General features: G+C 32.4%; 4 protein-coding genes across 9 annotated transcripts in view; 3 read left to right on the forward strand and 1 right to left on the reverse strand.

Moving 5' to 3' along the window:
* The window catches only part of LOC145318490 (uncharacterized), a 221458-nt gene that overhangs the window by 119946 nt on the left and 74176 nt on the right, over positions 1-27336 (forward strand). The gene's annotated exons all lie outside the window — the stretch shown is intronic.
* Positions 1618-12195, reverse strand: LOC145318495 (uncharacterized). Its single transcript, XM_080159773.1, has 9 exons — positions 12009-12195; positions 11324-11393; positions 10916-11070; positions 10105-10499; positions 8343-8492; positions 7209-7294; positions 4125-4215; positions 2890-3022; positions 1618-1701 (listed from the first exon to the last, which is right to left on the reverse strand). Exons 1-9 carry the CDS (start codon positions 12162-12164, stop codon positions 1627-1629), a joined length of 1311 nt encoding a protein of 436 aa, XP_080015899.1. The 5' UTR covers positions 12165-12195; the 3' UTR covers positions 1618-1626.
* On the forward strand, positions 13401-15808 carry LOC145318500 (uncharacterized). Its single transcript, XM_080159780.1, has 4 exons — positions 13401-13552; positions 14405-14528; positions 15113-15167; positions 15399-15808. Exons 1-4 carry the CDS (start codon positions 13433-13435, stop codon positions 15496-15498), a joined length of 399 nt encoding a protein of 132 aa, XP_080015906.1. The 5' UTR covers positions 13401-13432; the 3' UTR covers positions 15499-15808.
* LOC145318489 (uncharacterized) overlaps positions 15866-27336 on the forward strand; it is a 35358-nt gene continuing 23887 nt past the window's right edge. For all 6 annotated transcript variants that reach the window (XM_080159754.1, XM_080159756.1, XM_080159757.1 and 3 more), the window contains exon 1: positions 15866-16424. In XM_080159754.1, the coding sequence (XP_080015880.1) occupies positions 15866-16424 (559 nt within the window). The remainder of the gene's footprint in view (positions 16425-27336) is intronic.

Raw genomic sequence — 27336 nt, forward strand, 5'->3', positions numbered from 1 at the left:
ACTAGTTTTTTTAGCCCCGTGGTGCCGAAGGCACCGGCTAGAAACTGGATAGAAAACTGGATATAATACGATGCTAGACATAGTTTTTTCGTATTCATGAGAACCGGTTCCTATCCACCGGATTCAAATGAATACGAGAATAGTTTTTTCTTACATCGTATTATAAACCGCTTTCCGCGGATATAGAATGTACAATTATTAGATTAAAACCAGTTTTTTTAGCCCCTTATATTACACTTCAGATTCTTTAATATTGAGAATTTCTAGTATGCCATGTCAAGATTGTTCTATTTTTGTGCTAAGAAAGTCTGAGCGACCAACAGTTTGGACCCAAACTAATCTTAAAGTTCACAAAGCAAATATTTTCTTGTGGGTTAGTCTAAATTCAATAAAATGAACCTTGTAGATTTTGTCTTGTTTATTTTGTGGATTTTTCATCATTATCCTATTAAAATGGTCAGTAGTAGGCTGCCAAATACTTTTTACTTTACTAAGATAGCTCAAATATTAAGGGAGTAATAAGCGTTTCAAAAAAACAGTTAACGTGGGACACCCTGTACATTCTATATCCGCGGAAAGCTGTTTATAATGCGATGAAAGAAATAACTATTCCTATTTGTTGGCCTAACAACTTTTGACTTTGATTGAATTTTGATACCACTGTGTGTTTATATGCTAATTAGGGTTGGGCCGGATATCCGGTTTGGATATTGAAACTATCCGGATACCGGATATCCGGCTGATGTTTACTGCCGGATATTCGGTTATCCGGCCGGATATCCGGTAATTTGCCAGATATCGAGCGTTGGCCAGATATCCGGCCGGTTACCGGATATTGAAACTATCCGGATACCGGATATCCGGTATCCGGCCCACCCTAATGCTAATCCAACAAAAACTTTAGGTAGGTATTATTTAAATAAATTTTTAAAACTTAGAAACAATTTATTAATACAACATTAATATGTGTATAACTATTCATAAACATCCAATACATCCATAACACCATAACCCGTTTTTTTTTAATATAAAACAATAGGTATATTAAGATTTTCATTAAATTCATGCAATTAATCACTGGGGTTTAAAATAATCTTTCATCTTTCGTAACATCGCCCCATGGGGAGATTCGTCGTATTTTTGAAATGGCTTTTATAGGTTTTTTTAGGTTAGGTTAAGTTATATTGGGTTAGGTGATTACCCCACAGGGTTAGGTAATTGTCCCCGCAGGGTTAGAGCCCCCCGCAGGGGCTAGAAATATGAGAAAAGCTACTGTGAAAAATACGAAGAATCGCCCCATAAGGTTCGATGTTACGAAAGGGACTATACCCAAATAATTTTCTTTAATATCTTTTTGTAGCTGTTTGAGACCTTGAATAGTCACAAAAAAGTTTTTTTTTTTTTTTAATTAATAAAATTCTGATACATAAAAATTTTAACAAAACCCGTTTAAAATATAAAACAAACAATTTATTGATTGAAAAAATTCATGCATTTCTTTCACTGTGCAAATTTCTTTATAAATCTGATGTCCAACATTTTTTTTTTAAATAGCTCATTTTTTTCAATTAAGAGACATAATCACATTAATTACTTTTTATAAATATAATTGAGGGCCTTTTCTCGCTAGTTTGTTTCCCCCATAACTTGAGCAATAACTTTGTTAGGCAAAGAAGTTGCGGCTCTTTCTTCTTCAGTTCCCTGCAAAAATCAATGCTTCAACCAGGGTTGGGCTGGATATCCGGCCGGATACCGGATATTAAATCGATCCGGTTACATGATATCCGGCTGATTTTTTACGCCGGATATCCGGTAAATTGCCGGATATCCGGTAAATTGTCGGATATCGAACGTTGGCCAGATATCCGGCCGGAACCGGATATCCGGCATTAGAAATCAGCCGGATATCCGGTATCCGGACAAAAAAGTATCCGGCCCAACCCTAGCTTCAACACACTTTAAAAAAAGATCCGGGGTTGTTGATAAGCCGTGATTTTAAATCAAAACCAAAGAATCTCCAGACTTAATCAGCAAAAAACAGTTTTTTTTCAGGGTTAATATTCAATATGTTTCCAATAAAAAGTTATACACGTGACCATTCTGGATTATAAAGTTAAGATTTATTCATTAATACCTCGTCCTCAACCACAACAAATAATTCTCTAAATCTAAATTAGTAAGTGATTCTAAGCAGGATATATTATAGCTAACCTACAAACCAGTAATAAAAAGCATTGTTATTAATAATTTGCGGGTATAGTCCTTTTCGTGACAACGCCTCTTAAGGGGCGTTTCGTCGTATTTTCACAGAAGCTTTTGATAGGTTATTTTAGGTTAGGTGATTGGCCCCACAGGGTTTGAGCCCCCCGCAGGTGCTAGAAATAGAAGAAAAGCTATTGTGAAAATACGACGAAACGCCCCTAAAGAGGCGTTGTGACGAAAAGGACTATACCCTCATTTTCTAAAAAAAAACAGAGATGAGGTTTCTAAAAGACAAAACGATAGCCATATTTTTTATATCAATCTCACTTAGTAATTTCAAAAGCACAAAAAATAAAAGATGATTGTTAAAACTTTAAAATAAGATTTCAAGGACACTTAGAAAGTTCTACGGAGATAAATCATTATATATAGCTTTCTAAGAAAAGGTTTTACGAGGCTTAATTGAGAATAACTAATTACAGACCGTTATTCGTTATCATTTATTAGAATTTCCATCTTCAGGTTAAGTAATGTATTTTTATTCCATTTATCTGGTAACACCTTTTTCTATAAGAAAGTTACTATGATTTCAAATGCCTTTTACATCTTGATTACGAGTTATCATATCACTTATCTTATATTTAAATTTTGGTTTTTTTTAGAATCAACATCTCTGTCTTTTCCTACCTTAAGCTCCTCAATATGGATTCTCGTGTGTAAGATCAGCTGATTTTTGGTGGGAAAATACACGTGGCAAACCTCGCAGCTGAAAGACAGAATTTCCTCGTGGACATAGCGTTTGTGGATGTTACAATACAACCTGAAAAGTGTATGCATCAAAATGACAAAATATATGCAGTAGGATATATAAGTTGGAAGGAATTTTAATGTTAGGGGGAGATTTAAAAACTGGAAAAAATTTTAAGGATTTTTTTTATAAAATTCGTTTTTTGTATAATTCTTTATCTAAAAGCGGAAATACAATTTAAGTTGATTAATTTTGACATCTGATTGGTAGATTGAAAACTATCTGCGCTCTGATTGGAGAAGCTCAAGTGTCGTACATCATTCACCCAATCAGAGCGCAGGTAGTTTCTAATCCACCTATCCTATTGGTCAAAATTAAGTAACTTAAATTGTATTTCCGCTTTTAGATAAAGAATTATACAAAAAACGAATTTTATAAAAAAAATCCTTAAAATTTGATGCAGATTTCAAATCTCCCCCTAACATTAAAATTCCTTCCAACTTATATATCCTAATATGCAGTGTATACTCTGCAGGGAAAAGGGAATGTAATTTAATGACAAACAATTTAAGGAAAATTTCCCCACAACCCCCTTCTCTTTTTTCTCATCTTCTTACCTACTCCCCTTCAGTTACGTCAATAAACAAGTTTTACTCCAACTTTACTCCAACAAAATATTAAATTTTGCTTTATTTATAATTGGAATTAATAGGCTGAATAGCAGCCCCTGATACTCTGTAACTAGTTTAGAGCCGACCGTCTAAGGGCGATTTCTCTTGTGCGGTTGGTGATACATTGCCTCAAAATAGTTATAGACCTTTCAAGGACCTATGAGAAGTTACAGTGTAAAAGAGAATTCTGAGCTGGATCTTTAAATCCTTTTAGTGGTGAGCCAGATCGGGATGAGCCAACTTTCCACCAATGAAAGCACAGCATTTTATGAAATGCCGCGCTGTGATTGGCTGAAATTCGGCGCACCCCGATCTGGCTCACCACTAAAAAGATTTAAAGATCCAGCTCAGTACATAGTAAGATACTTTGGTACACACTAGACAGGCGGACATCCTGTTACTTTTACATAAGGATTAAGATTCAAAGAAAAAAAATAATGTGAAGTTGGTTAAAATATAAAAGTTATAGGTGGTGAAAGAGAGCAAAAAAATGCAGCTCTAACCTATGACTGAACCACATCTCGCATATGTTACAAAAGCAGGTTCTCTCTTTGTACACATGTTCTGCTGTATGCTGGATCAACGAACTCACGTCTGAAAATAAAATAGAGTCACAGTGCGGATGGGCTTTTTATTAGCAATGTTACTCTAATATTTTAAATTTCCTTACGCCGCCCGGTTATCTAAGCTGGATCTTTAAATTATTTTAGTGGTGAGCCAGATCGGGGTAAGCCAACCTACCACCAATGAGAGCACATCATTTTATGAAATGCCGCGCTGTGATTGGCTGAAATTCGGCGCACCCCAATCTAGCTCACAACTAAAATGATTTAAAGATCCAGCTCTGTTCAAAAAAATCATGATTACCTAAGATGGTAATAAAGTTATTTGTATTCAAATGATAAGTTATGCAAGACATTGGGGGTAAATGTGAGTTACTCTGCTGATATTAATGCCAATCTTTAAAAATTCCCTTATAACTCAAGTAATGGGAAAGGAAAGAAAAAGTTAATTATCTACAACTCTAAAAATAACAAGGATGACAACATCCATAAAAGCGAAGCACTGAAACGGTAGGACAAACGGACATTAACACTTGTATAGTGTCAGAACTGAATAATCACAATATAAATGAATAAGAGTCAAAGCAAAATTGTAAGTAAATTTGTTGAAAAACTGCTTGTTACAGGATAATGTTTATGGACATACTTACATTTTTATGACTTGATTATAGAGTTGCTTTGCTTGAAACATTATACTTTGTTGTTCCAGGAATAAACATACCAAAAATCAGATCAATCGGATGATTAGATCACATAAAAATTTCTTGTTAGGGTAGTGCGGGGTAATTCCGGTCAATTTTTTGCTTCAACTTAAAAAAAACATACTTCCCAAAAACTTTTTCCGGTTTTTAAGAGTGCAAATGAACGATATGGCAATAACGAAGAAGCCTGTCTTGATCCCATTAAGATCTCGCAACTAGAAGTCGGTCAAAAATCGGTTTAAAGGGCGGCGGTTGGCCTATACCGGAATAACCCAACCGGTTGGGCTATTTCGGTCAGTTGACTTTGGGGGGGTGGAACACCCCCTTAAAATATTTTTTTTAACATTTTAAACTATGAGTAGAAAGCTGAGGTCATTAGCTTTCTAACAGTACTATTCGCATGCAGATCAGACATTTTTTTGACCACATTTTCCCCATTATAAAAAAGTCGGTAAAATCGCAAAAAAAAACATCAATTTTTTTCATGCAAACTTTTTTTTAAAAATCATACTTTTTATTATATGAATAGGTTTTTTTAAGCTTTATACATAAATTAGAGGCAATTTCTGATTCGCAGGTCTTGGAATTTCTTGAAAAAAGTGATTTTTTCCCAAAAAATTTTTAATTTTAAAAATCCTGCTAGTTTTGACAGCAGTTTTTGATACATTTTTTCTTGTCTCAAATTGGCTAGGATTGACCTACAAGGGTGGTTAAGGTGTCTAAAGATGCAAAATTACATGCCTGACAATTAACTCGAAATGATATGGGGTCTAACTCTAATATTTCAACACATTTTATGCAACAGGAATTTTGAAAATGCAAAATCTTGAATATGTACTCTAAATCTTGGAGATAGAACCCATATCCTGGGGAGTTTTTGTTAGGACATGCAAAGAGCTTTCTATAGACACCTTAAACACCTTTCTATCTTAATCCTAGCCGATTTGACATAAAAAATCCAAACCGCGCAAAAATCTCGAACACCCTCTTATACGAAAAAGATGCAAGGGTTTCATATGGAATTTTAAATCTTCTAGCAGTCTTTCTAATAGACATACCCCTTCTTACATGAGCCAATGCAGCTGATACATCTTCAGTAAAATATTTAAGGCGTTCCTTTGGGTGATATACTCTTCCCATTACTATAATAATTACTATTACTATAAAAATGTGTCTGAAAAATTTTTAATGTCTTTACAAATTGAAAAGCTTAGGCAACAAAACATGACATAATACAAGCAGTAAAATGACTAGTAATGTACATCACACAACAGGCAAGGCAAAGATTAAAGCTTAGATCATGCATTTAGGTTGTTTATGCTTCCAGATCACCTAAATAAAACATTAGGGTATTATACAGTTATAAAAACAGTAATAAAAAAAAGTAAAAAAAGTGACCGGAATAGACCATTTTTTTTAGACGAAAAAAAAATTATGAAAAAATCAAGTTAAAACAACGCCTCCAATTGCAAACGATAAATGAATGCCATATCTTTCATTTTACAAAAACCCGGGGGTCGATAGGACTTACCATTTTTTCACAATTTTAGATTGAACATGGCCTATTTTGAAATTTTTTTGCAACTTTTTGAGGGCAAAAAAATCATAGAAGGAGTGATCTGAAGTAAGAAATGAAAGTATAGGCAATAAACTACAACTTTGCTTTTCTGAAGATCTCTCGCAAACGTTTAGAACACCGTTAAAAAAATGGTTTTTAAAAAGTTGGTTGTTTGACCGGAATTGACCCGATGACCGCATTAACCCCGCACTACCCTAAAAAAGTAAAAAATCAACATATTTCAAAAGGACGTACGGACATTTTGGTGATGATTATAGAGTTGCTCCGCTTTTTAAATCGTACCTAACTATTAAAGGAATCACCATGCAAAATTTGAAATCGATAGGACAATTCAAACATGCCTAAATTAACGAATAAAAGCTATCTATCTCGGTCGGACGGACGTACGGACTGACCCTAATTATAGAAAAGCTTCGCAAAAAGAAGGATAGACAGACAGAAAATTAGTTACAATCGAGGGGGATCTGATGGGATAAGACAATGGCCGATAAATTGTTGTACATCCCCAATGATGATACACTAAATTACACCTTCTGTAGATTAAATTAGTAGTTGAAACGTTTGGACACTCAACTTTATGAACTAACTATTCAAAATTTGATGAAAAACCACAAAGTCAACTAATAAGAAAACGTTATTATATATAACTGGTGACTAGTGTAATATCTAGCCCATTGTCCCCTCTGGACACAAACACTTATAGAGTAGCTTCGCTACTAAAAAAAAGAACAAAAATGAACTAACCTGAGAAAGGAAGATTGCAGACTTCGCAGTCTGCAGCCGTTGGACATTTTTCGTGCACATAACGTCGATGAATGTTGCTGTATAACCTAAATTTTTATAAAACAAGGATGACAACATCCATAAAAGCGAAGCAATGAAACGGTAAGACAAACGGACATTAACACTTGTATAGTGTCAGAACTGAATAATCAGAATATAAATAAGATTTGAAGCAAAATTGAAAGTAAATTTGTTGAAAAACTGCTTGATACAGGATAATGTTTTTGGACATACTTACATTTTTAAGACTTGATTATAGAGCTGCTTCGCTTATAACAGTATACTTTGTTGTTCCAGGAATCAATATACCAACAATCAGATCAATCGGATGATTAGATCACATGAAAATTTGTTGTTAAAAAAGTAATAAAATCAACATGTTTAAAATGGACGTACGGACATTCTGGTAATGATTATAGAGTTGCTACGCTTTCTAAATCGTACCTAACTACTACAGGAATCACCATGCAAAGTCTGAAATCGATAGGACAATTCTAACATGCCTAAATTAACGGAAAAAGCTATCCGTTACGGACGGACAAACGGACGTACGGACGGACCGACCCTAATTATAGAAAAGCTTCGCTTTTAAAAATGTATAGGTAATTATAATTTAAAAAATTACTCCTAACAAGGATGACAACAACATTAAAGGCGCAAAGCTTTAACACAAGACATACGAAAGACCCTTGAAGACTATCAAATGTAGAATGAAAGTAATTCTAATATTTAACCAAGAATGTCAAAATATAAAATTCGGTGTTATCCTGTCGTAATTAAAATATGGACTGAATGTGATTATATTTTAGAATTATAGTAACGTGAAAGGTTTAGAATCGAAATAACGAGCTTTTTGTAAGGGTAGTAAAGGTTCATATTAAAAAAAACATTTAGTCAACAACATACATGAAATACTTTTCAGCTCCTCAGTTGTGCGCTAGATGGCCCCTCTCCTCCTTTTTAGGGACTGGCCCCTGCTTGTGAGGAGGGTGGCCCCTCCTTTTTATAGGGTGGCCCTTCATGGGGAGGACAAAAGTTTGGTTTCACTTGGGTTGCGAAAACCCAACTAATGCAATGAAGACTGACCCTACCTACCTATGACTAAACCAAATATCACAGTCGTCACACTGATAGTTGATATGTTCTGACTGGTGATCTGTCAAGCTCATCTTACTAGAGAAAGTTTCATCACATGATGCACAGGAGTATTGCACTGGTTTTATGCTACAAGACTTGTCAGGCGAACTAAAATAAAAACAATACAAGTTATTTTGGGTTAACTAAATCTAAACAATATACTTATTGGCAGGAAGCCAGATCCGCCATATTTTGCTGGACCCGAAGCCGTTATTTTCAGAGCGGCTCCGGCTCCGTGGATAGCTAAAAAATATCTGTAAAAAAAAGATTTTTATATCTTGATTAAACTTAAAGTTTAAATTTTATAATTTGGAAACCCTATTAAGTTTTTCAAGTACATTTTTCTCATAAACTTAAAACCTTCAAAAGTCAATAATAGACTTTGGAAATTTTTTTTCTTCAGATTTTCTTGATTTTAGGTCGGAGCCAGAGCCAAATCTCAAGCCGTTATATTCAGAGGCGGCTCCGCGGAGCCGCACCAATAATCAAACGGCACCGCATCCTTGCATTGGAAAAAATGTATATCTTTTATAGAACGATTTCTATTATGTTTGGGTCTATAGAATTAAGTTAATTAAGTTAGGGAGTATAAAGAGATAATTTAATTTGTAAACTCAAGCTCAATGTTTCAAGCATTTTATAACTTTAACCTGCTGTCTCATGAGAGCTCTTTATTACCTCGCCCTTTACTTCTATAAGTTAACTTTTCTGTTATTTGTTAAGCATGATCGTGTAAAATATTGGGTGACATGACAAATCAACCCCCCCCCCCCCCACCAAAAAAAGGCAGCCGGGTAAATCACATTTTCCATGTTGAAATAAACTGCCCTTAAAATCATTACCGGAATATTAGTCAGTAGAATCTCTCTTTAACATTAGTTGAGTAAATCACATTTTGCCTTTCTATTGAATTTAAATGTCTCCGCCAGTGTTTTGGAGCCGGAGCCGCCATATTTTGCTGGAGCCCGAGCCGTAATTTTCGTTAAAAAACGGCTCCGGCTTCGGACTAGATAAATAAAGAGATTTTTTATAAAGGGGGGAGGCGAAAGTGACACTTTTTGAAACCAAAACTAAAAGTCAAAGGAACTCAACTAAAAAAAGAGTTACAGGTCTGACATTTTGCATGGCAGTTGCTTTATAGGGGTACAATATGGAACTGTGAAGAAACGGCGTCGCAACCGCCGAAAACCGCCGAGAAAAGGCAAAAAAATTCGGCGGGAAACGGCGGTTTTCGGCGGTTGCGCCGCCGTTTCTTCACAGTTCCATATTTTACCCCTATAAAGCAACTGCCATGCAAAATCTCAGACCTGTAACTCTTTTTTTAGTTGAGTTCCTTTGTTGACTTTTAGTTTTGGTTTCAAAAAGTGTCACTTTCGCCCCCCCCCCCCCCCCTTATAATTTGGTAACTATGTTTTGTCATGTGCAAACCCCCTTTTTAGGTTTTTCAAGTCCATTTTTATGAAAAATTGAACTTTTAAAACCTTCAAAAGTCTAAAATAAAAAATATTTTTTTGGGGGGGGAAAAATATATGTCGAGTTTTTCTTGATTTTAGGTTGGATCCGGAGCCGGAGATGGAGCCGGAGCCGCACCAAAATCAAACGGCTCCGACACGCTGGTCTCCGCATTACTTCCAACAGTAAAAAAAAAAGGAATCTTCACCATTAAGTTAGTGCCCATCAGTAAAATCCGTAACAAAATCTGTAACAAAAAAAAACATACCTTGAAGACGTTTCATCAATGCTGCCATTCAAATGCTCTTTAATGTGGGATTTAAAATCATTTCCCTCTTTGAAAGATTTCCCACAAAGATGACAATATTGCTCTGGCTCAAGGTTGGTGCTATCCGAATTTTCCTCCCTTTGTTCACTTGACACAATTTTTCTAGGCCTACCCCTTCGATCAATCTTTCCATTTGGCAGAACTTTTCTAGGTTTCTCAGGTAATAGGATCTCATTCTTTTCTTTTGGCGCATTTTCCTGTTTTTGTATACTTGACGCAATTTTTTTAGGTCGACCTCTTCGATCAATTTTCCCGTTTGGCAAAATTTTTATAGGTCTCTGTAGATCAACCTTTTCTTTTGTTGGGTGTTTTTTAGGTCGACCTCTTCGTTCAATCTATTCAGAAAAGGGATATGTAGTATTCTTAAATAATCAAAGGATTCTTTTATCTTTGTATACGATTTTATCATTTACATTAAGACTAGCGGCTACGCCCCTAGAAGCCTCTAGGGGTACTTAAGGTAGGAGGGGGAAAAGTCGACCTCATCCCATTTTAAATTTGAGTTTCTAAAGATAATTTTTTTTATTGGGGGGAGGGGGTGAAGACACCCCCCCCCCCAAAAAAAAAATAGTTTAAAACCTTCCCAGGATCTATACAAAGCTTCACTGTAAAGGAGAACAATATCGGTTCAGCGGTTATTGAGATCCTTCGGGACAGACAAAAAACGCTTACTACTTTATATTATAGGAAGATATATATTTTCCACTCAATTTAAGTTATAAAAGAACTTATATTATACATATCCCTGTACCTTAATGCTTTTATTTTGAAGATTCTTCAGTTTCTTTCTTTTTTCATAATTTGCATAGTTAATCAATTTTCTTTGTTGTTCTATTTCTTTGATTTCAATTGCTACTAATTCTTTGGAGTCTTCTTCTTCATCATAGACCTCGACATCATCAATTACTAAAATAAACATGCAGTATTACACTAAATATTTGGTTGTCTGTGTCAGTCTGTCTTTCTAGTTGGATGGTTCTATTTTCAGGAAACTTTCATTTTGAACCTTTGGTGGTTTTAGACTTTTGTCCCACCCTCCCTCTCTCTTACACATTGTGGGGATGTACTTAGACTACGACCCTAGTTTATTTCTTTTTTCTTCATTTTATTTAAATTTAGATACTAATTCTGTACTTTATTTACATTGATATTGACTAACCTTCTATAATTTTAAAGGGAGGATATCTTTCCTCAAATGTTTTTAGGGCAGGAAGGCAGCTTTCATTATCCCTAATCATTACTTTGATATATAACTATAGGTAAGTGACAAGTATCTTTTTCATTCATTGTTAGTATCTATTAAATAATTTAGGAATATACTAAGAAGATTAATAATTCAAAAATGGTTTGTATGCTTTTTTTTTAGACTTGATCTCGATCTTTTTGACATATCTCAGCATATTTAAATACGATGCATAGCGTATATTATAGTAAATTATACTCTAATAATTCCCAATAATCAGTGTTGCGGATCCTCCAAATTTGGTCAGTGCAGATCCGGATGCGGATCCGGATCCTTGACAATAAAAATAAAATCCCCAAATTTTTCAAAAAATATTTATTCTTTAATCTCGAAGTCAATGTGAGAGAGAAGAGTGTGGGAGTGAATCAGCTGATATTAACAAGGTTATCAGATATTTAAAAATTTGTAAGTGACTATTTTATATAAATTTAGGTAGATTTTTCCATAAATTTATACCCCAGGATCCAGATCCAGATACGCATTTTTTTGCAGATCCGGATCCTTGGACTCAAAAAAATGCGGATCCGGATCCGCAACACTGCCAATAATTATGTATCTTTTATTGCAAACAAGAAAATAATTATAGTTATATATATATGTTCCTTATGTGTTGTTCAAGTTTGTCCCGTTCTTTGTATGATTCATGGCAAACACTACATGTATAAAATTTCTCATGGGCAAAATGAATTGATTTGTGCGATTCCAGACCCCGTAGATGTCTAAAACCCTCATTGCATAAATCACACACATATGGCATTTTAAAGTTTTTATTAATCAAACATTTTCAAACACCTGAAATAAAACACATAAATTCTTTGTAAATAAAATCTTTATATATATAGATATTTTCGTAAAACAATGTAGATCAACGATGTCTAGCTGTCCATACGTCAACCTGAAGCTAAAAATCTCGATAATCATCCGACAAACAAGTAAGCGCTTCTCAAGAAATATAGAGATATGTGTGCTGTGGTGGCTTTAAGCTATTTTTTGTGGGTTAAGACAGTAGCCCCCCACCCCCCCTCAAAAAAAATACATTATATGTTACGTGTTGTAAAAAATTCCCTTATGGCTATGGGAGAAGCCGATAGTAGTATGTTATGTCTTGCATTCATTTGATTTCATATAAATTAAAATCAGAAATCTTTAGCTCTCTAATATTCATAATATTTACACGATTGATTGATTGCGAGAGTAATATTCATAAATACAAGATTCACAAAAAGTTTTTGATACAATTTTATTTTTGATTATACAGTTTTAAATTAATTATGCAATATTTAAAAACATTATCTTAATGACAAAATAGATTTTTAAAGACAATATATTTTAGAAAAATATTCTTTGTTTAAAGTTGTTAACTCTGTCTTTGATAAAAGCGTTAATGCCGCTGACAGCTTTTAGATTTTTACAAATTTTTCTCTATTCTATTATTTCCCAGAGAGGAAATGTGTTGGTCGTTTTTATGTACAAAAGTCGGCTGTTATATTTTAAATCTTTTACGAGCTCTTTCAGACTGTTTAGATATAATTTTTTATTGATTTATCTTTTCAAAAATTGTTTTAGCGTAGAATTAATGAAACGTCTATGTAAGAGGAAATTTTGTCTAAATTATTTTAGTCCCGACAGTTCTCATAAGATCATGTTTATATGTTGTTCATTATTATTAAAAGTGTTAACATTTTTAATAAAGAGGATTCCTATAATTAGGGTTGGTCCATATGTCTGTCCATAACGGATAGCTGCCATCGGTAATACAGGCATGTTAGAATTTTTCTATTGATTGCATAATGATTCCCGTATGTAACAGTTACCTATATCTCTATAATCGATCGTTACCAGAAAATATATCCATATGTCCATTTTTTTATAAATTAGAATTCTGCTTTCTGACATTCGTCAAGTGTTAATGTTCGTTTGTCCTTCCGACTGATCTTACAGCTTCGCTTTTATGGATATATTGTCATCCTTTTTATGTAAGTAGAGTTTCGTCATTTATTCCTAGAAAAATTTCAGATACCAAAAATGTTTGGCAGAAAAGATCATTTAGACAAAGGAAGCGGCGGTTTCACGTCTTTGTATAAAGAGAACAGAAAAAATGTTTTACAGTCTGCCCAGAACTATAAGTGTCAAAAATGTCTTCAGGTGAGAAAAATTAAGAACCAATTTATCCCATTGCATACCTATTTAATTTTCAGATTAGTTAGCTCTAATATATCGGCTTTTAAGCAAAGTAATGAGATTTTGAACTTTTTTACCATATTCATACCTACTTTGAAGGAAAAAACCCTACGTAAGTAGCACAATTAAGTTTATCGAACGGTGACAAATTGCAAAAAAAAACAGAAATGTAGTTAGCTTAAGAGGAGCTCTATTGGGTTAAGGACAATTTTGTTGTATCATTTTAAAATTTAGCAATGAACGGTTTAATAGGAGATATAAGGTGTAGTGGACGTTTATGATGGATGGGTGCCCATAGTTACCAGTGATATTAGATTGCATGATGCAGAGGGTTCACGTTAGTGTATGCTAAGTAGTGTATTATTTAGGGTTGGCAATCCGGAATCCGCCCAATTTTTCGGCCAATTTTAGAATCCGGATCTGGAATCCGTTTTTTAATAGCGGATTCCGGATTCTTAATTGGTAGGCTAAAATTAGCGTCTTGTGTTTTTTCTTTCAACTCTCACTTTTTGAAGGCAAAGATTATCATTATTATATATAAAATCTTTTAAAATCTGGTTCGATTCTCGGAAGTGAATTATAGAGAAGACCAAGAACATTAATTTTTAGGACATATGTAGCACTTAATTTTTTTAATTTTTTTTTTAAAAGCCTTTTAAAATACTGCTAGAATCCGGAATCTGAATCCGCCACTTTTTTTTGACGGATTCTTTTAAGAATCCGGAATCCGAATCCGGCCCATAAATTCGACGGATTGCCATCACTAGTATTATTATTACTTTTTCCCTAAAGTTGTATTGTTCTTTTATATTTTAGGTCGGCCATTTCACATACGAGTGCAAGGGAGAGAGAAAATACGTTCAGAGGGACAGCAGGACAAAGATTTTAAAAAGAAAAATGGAGGATAAAACTGGAGATGATGATAAGAAGAAAAAGAAAGGTATAATATCTTGGTTTTTAAAAATTTAATTTGGGGGGGGGGGAGTGAAATAAAACTAAAGGTGGTTGAAAACAGCTGTTTATGGGAATACCCCGAAATAGTAAATTTCAGGCTTTTATTATCTACTTGAAATATTTGACCCGCTTTTTAATTCCCGATTTATCTATTCCTGATTTTCTCGTATTTATTTAGCACTAAGTAAGTAATAATATGCTCATAAGTTCAACGTTGATTTAAGCAGTTATAACGACTTTTGCATGGTACAAACTCACGATTTAAGATTTCGTGCGTATTTAAATATTTTGAATTCTTTCCGATCTTATATTGAATACCTACCAAAGGTTGTTATTTTTTGTTTGAAATAATTACAAAAAATAATGATTCTAAGTAATGCAGAAGTGCATTTGTCTTAAAGGGGTAGTTTCACGAAATGAATTTAAACTTAATTTAGTGAACCGCATATATATTGTGATATATGCAATTTAAAAAGACGATTTTCAAGTCTTGATATTATAAAAAAAATATGCGGTTCACTAAATTAAATTCAAATGCATTTCGTGAAACTACCCCTTTATATTTTCTAGATGGTAGTGACAGTAGCGACAGTGATAGTGATAGCAGTTCTGGTAGCTCCAGCTCCAGGAAAATTGTTATTTTAATATTCAATGTAATTTAAAGAGTAGCTTCGCTAGTTAAATTTACTGTTTTTATTGTTTGTTTAAATTCCATCACAGAAAAGTTAAGTTTGGAATGAAATTTTTTTTTATTTATGTGTAGGTAAATTTAAATCACTTTTAATATGGTTTTTTTTATCTCGAACATTTAATTTACCCGTATTCATAACGTTTAACGACAACAATTAAAATGATTCAGTTCGAGCAGTGACTCAGACTCAAGTAGCAGCTCTAGTTCAAGTGAAGATGAGTCAAAGAAAAAGAAAAAGAAGAAAACTAAAAAGAAGCAGAAATAGACAATTTCGTTTTTGTACCTAGTTAAGATTATTCAAGTTGTAAAATATGGATCATTTAATGGCGGTACACAATGATTTATGGAAAGAATCCTCATTCCAATAAAACGTTTAATTTGTGTCTATACCTGAATTCCTAATTTCTTCAATTTCATTATTTCTGTACCTGTATTATTTTTTGAACCATTCTCATCACAATTGTATAATAATATGTCCTTTTGTACATAATACCTACTAAATATTTTGTAACAAGTTGAAGATTTATTGTTAACTTAAAATTAAAAACCATAAACATCTTTAATACTTTCAGAAACATTATGTAAACTTGTTGTCGGAGATTTCTTAATACTAAATTGTACAGTGCAATAATATGGCAGCTGCTGTAAGTCATAATTTCACAATGACCCCCGGGAGCAACCAATCAAATGATCTCATCTTGTCTTTGGACAACAAAAATCAATCAAATCCAAATCTCTGCGATTCCCTCTCATCTCCAACAGACTGTGTAAAATCATTAGAATCATTGTGTCAGGATGTGACTAATAATGAACCATTTATTGATATTGAAAGCATTGAAAGTGATAAAGATAATATAAACACAATCATAAATTTTATCCACGCGGTAAAATGTACAATTAATGAGGAGGACCTCAGCAAAAATGATCAAAAGGATAAAAAAGTTAAACAAAACTGTTTGAACCACCAATGTGCCCTTTTTAAAGTTATATTTCTGCATTTTAAAATGTGTTTCTACGAGAGAAAATGTGATAGACTTGAAGTGTGTGTGATTGATGGATTAAAAAGAGCACTGCAACACTGGTTAATCATCTGTACCAATAAAAAGTGTAGCTCATGCAAGGTTTTAAATAGACACAAGCGAAAGCCCAGTAATTATGAAGCACTTGCAAAATTAGAACGGATTTTTAAAGGTAGGACAAAGTAATTAAATTATTTAAAATACTATTTACCTATTAATAAAACCAGCGTTTCGGAGCCGGAGCCGGGAGCAGCAACATTTTTGGTGGAGCCAGAGCCGTATTTGTCGTTAAAAACTGCTCCAGATTTGCTAAAAATGATTTCTTAAAGTAACATTATAATTTGGCAACGGTCTATTTCTATATAATAAACTGAAAAACTATTGTTACTTAACAAATAGACACACATTCTTCTACTTTTATATAGCTTTAATCAAATAAAATCAAAATATTTTATATTATTTATTTCATTTTATCAAATTCAATAATGAACAAAAATTGATATATTAATTTTAAGGTAGGAGCCGGAGCCGCATCAAAATTAAACGGCTCCGAAACACCGAATAAAACTGATATGATTAATGTTACCTATGTAAATTTAAACAAATGTATCTTGACATTTATGAAACAAAGATTCTGCTGACCATACCTGCATTACTTGGGTTTTCGCCACCCAAACGCCACCGAAGACTGGCCATTGATAAACGTGACACGCGATCATAAGCGTAGCAATGAACATTTTTCACCATAAATATTAGATTCTCAGATAGCAAAGTATTCACTTATTTTATCATTTAAATCATAAAATAATACTTGTTATATCTTAACTTTACTTCATGGAAAATCTATAGTTCTAATCTGCAAAATATTTTTCAAGCACGTATCTTCAGTTTAAAAGCGTATATCTTCATTCTTTAGCTTGGATCTTCATTTTTTAAACGTCAATCTTCATTTTTTTAGCGCAAATCTTCATTTTAAAAGCATGGATCTTCATTTTTTAAGCAGGAATCTTCATTATTAAGCGTCAATCTTCATTTTTTAAGCATGTATCTTTATTTTTTAAGCGTGGATCTTCATTTTTAAAGCGGGAATCTTCATTTTTAAGTGTCAATCATCATTTTTTAAGCTTATTTCTGCATTTTTAATGCGTTAATCTTAATTTTTTAAGTGTCAATCTTGATTTTTTTAGCATCAATCTTCTTTTTTTTAGCGCCAATCTTCATTTTAAAAGCGTGGGTCTTCATTTTTTTAACACGTATCTTCATTTTTAAAGTGTGTATCTTCAATTTTTAGCATGTATCTTCATTTTTACGCGTCAATCTTCATTTTTTAAGTGTTAATCTTCATTTTTTAGCATCAATCTTCATTTTATAGCGCCAATCTCCATTTTAAAAGCATGGATCTTCATTTTTTATGCATGGATCTTCATTTTTTAAGCATGTATCTTCATTTTTTAAGCATGGATCTTCATTTTTTAAGCATGGATCTTCATTTTTAAAGCGGGAATCTTCATTTTTAAGTATCAATCATCATTTTTTAAGCTTATTTCTTCATTTATAACGCATCAATCTTAATTTTTTAAGTGTCAATCTTCATTTTTTAAGTGTCAATCTTCATTTTTTTAGCATCAATCTTCTTTTTTTTAAGCGTGGATCTTCATTTTTAAAGCGGGAATCTTCATTTTTAAGTGTCAATCATCATTTTTTAAGCTTATTTCTTCATTTATAACACATCAATCTTAATTTTTTAAGTATCAATCTTAATTTTTCAAGTGTCAATCTTCATTTTTTTAGCATCAATCTTCTTTTTTTTAGCGCCAATCTTCATTTTAAAAGCATAGATCTTCATTTTTTATGCGTGGATCTTAATTTTTTAAGCATGTATCTTCATTTTTTAAGCATGGATCTTTATTTTTTAAGCATGTATCTTCATTTTTTAACATTAATCTTCATATTTTAAGCGTGGATCTTCATTTTTAAAGTGTCAATCTTCATTTTTTGCTTCAATCTTTATTTTAAAAGCATGTATCTTCATTTTTAAAGCATCAATCTTCATTTTATCAGCGTCAATCTTCATTTTTTAAGCATCAATCTTTATTTTAAAAAGCATGTATCTTCATTTTTCAAGCATGAATCTTCATTTTAAAAGTGTGGATCTTTATTTTTAAGCGCCAATCTTCATATTAAAGCAGCAATCTTCATTTTTTAGCATGTATCTACATTTTTAAAGCATGTATCTTCATTTTTTTATCATCAATCTTCATTTTTAAAGCGTGGATCTTCATTTTTTAAGTGTGTATCTTCATTTTTTAAGTGTGTTTCTTCATTTTTTAAGTGTGTTTCTTCATTCTTTAAGTGTCAATCTTAATTTTATTAGCGCCAATCTTCATTTTTTAAGCGCCAATCCTCATTTTAAAAGTATAGATCTTCATTGTTTAAGCGTGGATCTTCATTTTTAAGCGTGGATCTTCATTTTTTAAGCGTCAATCTTCAATTTTTATCTTCATTTTTAAGCATCAATCTTCATTTTTTAAGCGTGTATCTTTATCTTTTAAGTGTCAATCTTCATTTTTTTTAGCATCAATCTTCATTTCAAAAGCGTGGATCTTCATTTTTAAAGGACACCTGCAAGAAATAACACGCTTTAACTGCTGAAAGACTGTCACAAGAAGACCCAATACCCAAAATATAAAGCCTTCAGCTTCAATAACAAAAAAGTTCTAGGCATTTCAAAATAGCATTTTATGTACAATGGAATTTTTGAAAGATTTCCAATGCTCATAAAAGAAAAAACAATATTAAATTACGTTGCCTAGAATTAAAATTATAACCTTATCTTTGTCAGAAACTTAGATTGCCTGTAACTGATTTCATTTTTACAATAAAAACACCACATTTCATAGTCAAAATCTATGAAAAAAATTCGATTTAAATTGCATTTTTAAACTAAAATCATAGCGGAAACAAAGGGGTAAACTAATACAAGCTTAGCTGTGATTGGTTGTTTGGCTGATTCAGCCTTCTGATTGGCTACAGTACATTCGTTACAACGCAAGTAAAACTTGATTTTTTTTAATGATTTTGACTATAAAAATGGGTATTTTATTGTAAAAATATGATTAGTTACTGGAAACCTAAATTTATGACAAAAATAAGCTTATAATTTTGTTTCTAGGCTACGTAGTTTAATTTCAAAGTTTTCAACATGAGCATTGCAATTCTTTCAAAATTTTCATTGTACATAAAATGTCATTTTAAAATGCCTGGAACTTTTTTGTTATAGAAGCTGAAGGCTTCAAATTTGGGGTATTTGGTCTACTTGTGGCAGTCTTTCAGCAGTTAAAGCGTGGTATTTCTTGCAGGCTTCCTTTAAAGCATGTATCTTCATTTTTTAAGCGTGGATCTTTATTTTTAAGTGTGTATCTTCATTTTTTAAGTGTGGATCTTCATTTTTAAAGTGTGTATCTTCAATTTTTAAGCGTGGATCTTCATATTTTAAAAGTGTATCTTCATTTTAAAAGTGTGGATCTTCATTTTTAAAGCGTGGATCTTCATTTTTTAAGCATGGATCTTCATATTTTAAAAGTGTATCTTCATTTTAAAAGTGTGGATCTTTTTTTATGCATGGATCTTCATATTTTAATTGTGTAACTTCATTTTCTAAGCGCAGATTTTAAGATATCAATCTTACTGATGACAATTACAGATTTGCCATGAAGTAACATTAAAATATAAAAAGATTATTTAATAATTTGAATGATAAAGCAAATGAATAAATTTTATTTTCTTTGAACACGATATTTCAGGTGTAAAAAGTTTATTGCAATGATTATGATAGCCTGTCAGTTTAATCTTTGGCCACAACTTTAAAATAAAGATTATCATTATCACATTATATTCACCCATATAGTTTCTAACATAAGCAGACATTTCTAATTATAAAAGAATGCTTCAAAAATGTATTAATGACATTAGATATACTATTATCACCAAACAGGGAAAAATGTTCTATGATATTGGAAACTGAGATATTCCCTCTTCCCCCCTTCCAAAGGTTAAGTCTAAATTCTATGTTTAAACTCAAATGTATCAAAAGTGGTGGCGAGGGTTGACAAAATGGGTCTAGCTCAGGCCACAGATGAGCTGCAGAAATTCTTTTGTAGTCTATGGATACGTTATGAGATACTACTAGCTGTTACCATTTGAACCTATAGCGTTTGACACTAGTGCTTGTATTGGTACTTCGACTTTGGGAGTCTACCAGGCAGCCTACAGTTGACTCAGCTTAACCAAACTTGATATACAGCACCCTTAGGCATCAGAGAGCATATCACCTCAAAGTATAGACCCCGCTCAGATGACTTTAGAGGGCACTTAGGTCGCCCTGAACCGTGGTACCCCAAAACTTGGATTCCTGTATCTCGACTTCAGGGCGCCTTAACACAGTGGTCCTCAAGGCAAAAGAAGTTTGACAAAAACCACCAGAAAAACGGACTATGTGACCATCAAATATACCCATTGGGGGGCCAGGAACTGATTTCCTTAAAATCATAGCTGTTCCTTCTTGGGATTTATTCCATTTCAAAGATAAGCGTTTTAAGACAGTTTTTAGCTGATCTTGACCCAGGCCACTTTGGACAGCCATCCCGGCCAGGGGAAAAGTGGGGAAAAAATTGTACAAGGTGTTTTAAAAATAACTGCGTTTCCTGGTTTTGGGAAACAACCAGTAGGAGTATGAAAAAAATAATCATATATTCTAATTCTCTTTAAAAATATGGATAAATTTCATAAAAGGTGATTTTTAATATCTCTTGAAAGAATAGCGCTTTTTAGAGCTTAAATATTTCAAAATTTATGTGTGTTGCTGTATTCTTGTAAAATTTAGGGCTATAACATTCAACTAAAGTCTTCTTTTTACTTGAAAACAACATTATATCATGCCCAATGAAATATTCTAATGATCACGTTTTAAATTTAACTTAAATATGCTTATTTTTACAGAACAAATGATTAACTTTATTCTTGCTTTATTTATAATTCAATTTGATAGTATTAAAAATCTTCATGTTAGTTCCTCACTCCTCCCCCCATTAATCTCCTAATCCCTTTTGATTGATACATGACATATTACTCAAATATCAAGTTATTAAAGAAAAAGTCTTTTTTTCGTTAATTTTGAACCAAGATAACTTGCTTATTTTTAAAGATATTGAAATGAAATAAAAAGTTACTTGTTTTATTCTTCAATGCACACAGTATTATAAGAGATTCCTTACTAAAAATGATGTTGAAATAGAGAAATAGAAAAAAGTAAATTCTGAAGAACCTAAAAAGCTCTTTGCATGTAGCAAAAAAAAGAAAAAATGTAAAAAATCTTAAATGGTTACATTGATTTAACCTTTTGTTACTTTAATATTGCACTTTTCAACCTATATGTTGCACAATAAATGAGTTATTTGATTATAATTGTTATCACAGGTTTAGCATCAGGCATTTTTACTCTACATATACCTTTCAGTACAGCCGCATTATTAAAGATATCGAAAAACACCTTAAACTGTTTTTAACCTATTTTTAAAACGTATATAAAAAATATACTATGACACCAGTAGAATGAGACTGCAGAGCCTAAATTTGAATTAAGTCCCCAATAAACTTTTTTTGGGTGATTTAAATATTAATTTTTACTGTTGCCGTCATCATTTTGACCGAAGCAAAAGGACTTTTTTATATTTGGGTAAAATTTGTAGCTTTTAGAGTGTTTTGCTTCATAAATATTGTATTCTGGTATAGAGTAAAATTAGGCCTTATGATTTTACTATAAAAATTCACTAAAAAGTTTATTCTTTATAATATATCAACGAATTAACATTAACATGTTTGTGTTCTCTCACTTATTTTAAAAACATAAAAAATGGCTGTAAAGGGTTAAATGACAACAAGTGTTTATGCAATACAACAAATTTATTCTTTGTCACATATACAAATGTGTTATAAAATAAGATTATTCAAACTTATCTTTTAAAATAATTTTAAAAAGTATGTATCTTTTATGTGTATGGTTTTCATTCTTTTCATTTTAATTAAATAAAAAATATTTATCTACATTGGAAATACGTCACTTTGTGAAAACACTCGTTTTTTTTAATTGTAAAGAATAATATAAAACAAAACTTCTTATTGGTTAGATTTCAGAATTATTCATTTTATTGTAAATGTTAGATTTTTCAATGAAATTAAGGGGGGGGGAAGTTTGTACACTTATAGGAAATGAAATTCAGTACCAAAGTTTGGGAGGGACGTATGGGCTTGTTTTTAAAGTTATCAACCTAATTCTTTTTGTAGGCTCTCTTATATGACTTGATATACACGGAAAACTTTGAAAATTGAATTTCGGTACTTTCCTTCTAGGGGCTTGTGGAGCAAAAGACCCCCAAAACACTAAAAATATGAGTTCTGACCTTATTTTTAAAGATATCGACCTGATTTTTTCTTTATAATACTTTTTTAACATACCCGAATCAACGAACCATTACAGATTTCATTTTGGGACTTTCCTTCTAGGGGCTTGTGGAGCAAGAGACCCCCAAAACACAAAAATATGAGTACTGGGCTTATTTTTGAAGATATCAACCTGATTTTTTTTATATAAAAATAATATTTAAACATAACCGAATCTACGAACCATTACAGATTTCATTTTGGGACTTTCCTTCTAGGGGCTTGTGGAGCAAGAGAACCCCAAAAATCATAAAAATATGAGTTGTGGGCTTCTCTTTTAAGATATCAACCTTATTTTTTTATATAATAAAAGAATACTTTTTTAACATAACCGAATTAACAAACCATTACAGATTTCATTTTGGGACTTTCCTTCTAGGGGCTTGTGGAGCAAGAGACCCCAAAAACACAAAAATATGAGTACTGGGCTTATTTTTGAAGATATCAACCTGCTTTTTTTTTACATAAAAATAATATTTAAACATAACCGAATCTACGAACCATTACAGATTTCATTTTGGGACTTTCCTTCTAGGGGCTTGTGGAGCAAGAGACCCCCAAAAATCATAAAAATATGAGTTGTGGGCTTCTTTTTTAAGATATCAACCTGATTTTTATATAAAAATACTATTTTAACATAACCGAATCTACGAACCATTACAGATTTCATTTTGGGACTTTCCTTCTACGGGCTTGTGGAGCAAAAGACTCCAAAAACACTAAAAATATGAGTTCTGAGCTTATTTTTAAAGATATCAACCTGATTTTTAAATAATAATACTGTTTTAACATAACCAAAATAAGAAAACATTACAGATTTCATTTTGGGACTTTCCTTCTAGGGGCTAGTGGAGCAAAGATTCCAAAACCACTAAAAATATGAGTTCTGAGCTTATTTTTAAAGATATCAACCTGATCTTTTCAAAATAATACTTTTTTAACATAACTGAACTAAGAAACCATTAAGAATTTCATTTTGGGACTTTCCTTCTAGGGGCTTGTGGAGCAAAAGACCCTTAAAACACTAAAAATATGAGTTCTGAGCTTATTCTTTAAGATAACCTGAGAACTCAATTTATTTTGTTTTGGAGGTGTTTTACCCTACTTTCCCCTAAAAGGAAAGTGCCAAAATGAAATTATTAGTAGCTACCTAGTTCAAACATGTGAAAAAAGTTTTCATGAAAAAAATCAGCTCAATATCTCTAAAAATATTTTTTGGGGGTCTTTTGCCCCACTAGCTTCTAGAAGGAAAGTCCCAAAATGAAATCTGTAATGGTTTCTTAGTTCGGTCATGTTAAAAAAAAGTGTTCCTAAAAAAATCAGGTTGATATATTTAAAAATAAGGTCAGAACTCATATTTTTAGTGTTTTTGGGGTCTTTTGCTCCACAAGCCCCTAGAAGGAAAGTCCCAAAATGAAATCTGTAATGGTTCGTAGATTCGGTTATGTTAAAATAGTATTTTTATATAAAAAATCAGGTTGATATCTTTAAAAATAAGCTCAGAACTGATATTTTTAGTGTTTTTGGGAGCTTTTGCTCCACAAGCCCATAGAAGAAAAGTCCCAAAATGAAATTTGTAATGGTTCGTAGATTCGGTTATGTTAAAATAGTATTCTTTTATTATATAAAAAATAAGGTTGATATCTTAAAAGAGAAGCCCACAACTCATATTTTTATGATTTTTGGGGTTCTCTTGCTCCACAAGCCCCTAGAAGGAAAGTCCCAAAATGAAATCTGTAATGGTTCGTAGATTCGGTTATGTTTAAATATTATTTTTTATAAAAAAAAGCAGGTTGATATCTTCAAAAATAAGCCCAGTACTCATATTTTTGTGTTTTGGGGGTCTCTTGCTCCAAAAGCCCCTAAGAGGAAAGTCCCAAAATGAAATCTGTAATGGTTCGTTAATTCGGTTAAGTTAAAAAAGTATTATAAAGAAAAAATCAGGTCGATATCTTCAAAAAAAAGCCCAGTACTCATATTTTTGTGTTTTGGGGTTCTCTTGCTCCACAAGCCCCTAGAAGGAAAGTCCCAAAATGAAATCTGTAATGGTTCGTTGATTCGGGTATGTTAAAAAAGTATTATAAAGAAAAAATCAGGTCGATATCTTAAAAAATAAGGTCAGAACTCATATTTTTAGAGTTTTGGGGGGTCTTTTGCTCCACAAGCCCCTAGAAGGAAAGTACCGAAATTCAATTTTCAAAGTTTTCCGTGTATATCAAGTCATATAAGAGAGCCTACAAAAAGAATTAGGTTGATAACTTTAAAAACAAGCCCATACGTCCCTCCCAAACTTTGGTACTGAATTTCATTTCCTATAAGTGTACAAACTTCCCCCCCCCTTGTTTTGGAAATTGTATCAATATAAAGTGAATTATATAAAAATGTTCTGTAAGCCACAATATTACCCGAAGTAAAATAAGAGCTTTTGCTTCGGTCAAAATGATTACAGCAACACTAAAAATTAATTTTTAAATCCCCCCAAAAAAGTTTATTGGGGACTTAATTCAAATTTGGGCTCTGCAGTCTGATTCTATAGGTGTCCTAGTATATTTTTGACCCCCCATTCAAAAATAGGTTAAAAACAGTTTTAGTAAATGTTATGTACATTTTTACAGAGAATATGGACATATAATTATTTTTTTCATGCTTCTTCTGGTTGATTCCCAAAACTGGAAAACGCAGTTTTTTTTAAACAACTTGTAAAAAACAGCAAAGATGGGTAATGTCCTAATGTATCCAGAGATATGTGTCCTGAACTGGTCAGCCAAACGGCCTGGCTGCACCGCTGGAAGGAGGCTGGCCATTGTCTCCAATGACTTCAGATGGCAGTTAGAGCCAGCCATTGTGGTTCTTTATGCTAGCTCCTCAGGAAGGCCCTCTGGGGCCAATACACCAGGGCCTGGTTAAAAAAAACTTTGAGGTGCTCTAACTTTTCCACCACTGGGGAGAAAATGTTAGGTCATGAATTTTTGTGATCTACCCAAGCCAGATTTTCAGGGATTAAAAGGATATTTCCTATTCTGAGACCATAGCAACAAAAATAGTGACAAACAACCTTATTATTTTAAGGAATTCGGTCTATTATCTTTAAAATGGAATAAATCCCAAGGAACAGATATGATTTTAAGGAAATCAGTTCCTGGCCCCCCAATGCACACTGGTCTGAAAACGCAGTTTTGGGTCAAAAATTCGTTTTTAGCCGTTTTTAGGCCGATTTTAATGCCCAATACGGCAAATTGGGGGTTTTAGGGGTCAGGGAGTCCATTTATGAGAAAAAAAAATATATGACCTTGAAGGTCAAAGACCTTTAAAGTCTGCTTTTCGCCGTTCCCGAGGTTTTATTCAACATTTAGGGTGGGAAGGAGCTGTCCAATCAAGAGGACTATGAAATACTTTTTTAAAGACAATCGTATTGGCTAAATTTCATGTGAAGTAAAAATTTTTTGTACGTCTAACTGTTTTTCACCAGCTGAATTTAAATAATTGCACGATTTTAATTTTTTAATATCTTGATCATTTTATCTATATTGTCTTGATTTAATCCATTTAAAAATCATTATAATCAATTGTTATTCCTGCATTAAAGGCTATAGCACGCCAATGAATGTGTTTGTTAATTGTTTATGTTTTGAATTTGTGTATGTATTCTCGGTTATTAATATGTATTGTATAACCTCAGTCTAAGTACTCGCTAGGCGTATGTAGTAGTCAGACTTACGAATACACATAAAGAGTAGGCTGAAAGAATAATATCAATTATATGAATATAAAACAATTAAATTGACATTTAAAAATTTATTTTAACTAATGTATATGAAATATAACAGATTTTTATACTATTTGTGTATGTATTCTCGGTTATTAATATGTATTGTATAACCTCAGTCTAAGTACTCGCTAGGCGTACATAGTAGTCAGATTTATGAATACACATAAAGAGTAGGCTGAAAGAATAATATCAATTATGTGAATATAAAACAATTAAATTAACATTTAAAAATTTATTTTAACTAATCTATATGAAATGTAACAGATTTTTATACTATTTAGCTATTTTGTTTATCAGATATTACTCCGCAAAAATAGATCCTTCCCCCCTCTACGCATCAGAATAATTTTAAATTACAACATCGATGAAATCCAATCGATCTATTAGTTTTTAAGATAATGCACAAAACGAACAAAATCAGAAGCCATATATATCGTGCTATATGAAGCCAATTACAATACCAACAAATTCTCTTTAATAAACATATAGGTTTACTCAGGTTGTATTCACTAAGAAAATTTTGCAAAACTTACCCTATGTTAAAAATTGATTAAAAAAAACCACATTTTTGCATTTTGTACCATTTTTTGTGTTATAATTAATTTTTGAACTTATATAAGACTTATTTTAGTTGGACAATTTCCAACATGCAGATATTTGATTTTATCACATTTAACCCATTAGTGACGAACCGGCTTTTAACGCCCGGTTCCAGAAAATGCTGAAAAAAAACGGTTTTCAGTTTCAGGATTGCATCATGCTCGCATGAGCCTAACCTTTACTGCGCTGTTTTTCAATTCCCCCCAGAGAGAAGCGT

The sequence above is a fragment of the Acartia tonsa genome, chromosome 5 (genome assembly GCF_053477335.1).
Source record: "Acartia tonsa isolate MP-2025a chromosome 5, ASM5347733v1, whole genome shotgun sequence".
NCBI lineage: Eukaryota > Metazoa > Arthropoda > Copepoda > Calanoida > Acartiidae > Acartia > Acartia tonsa.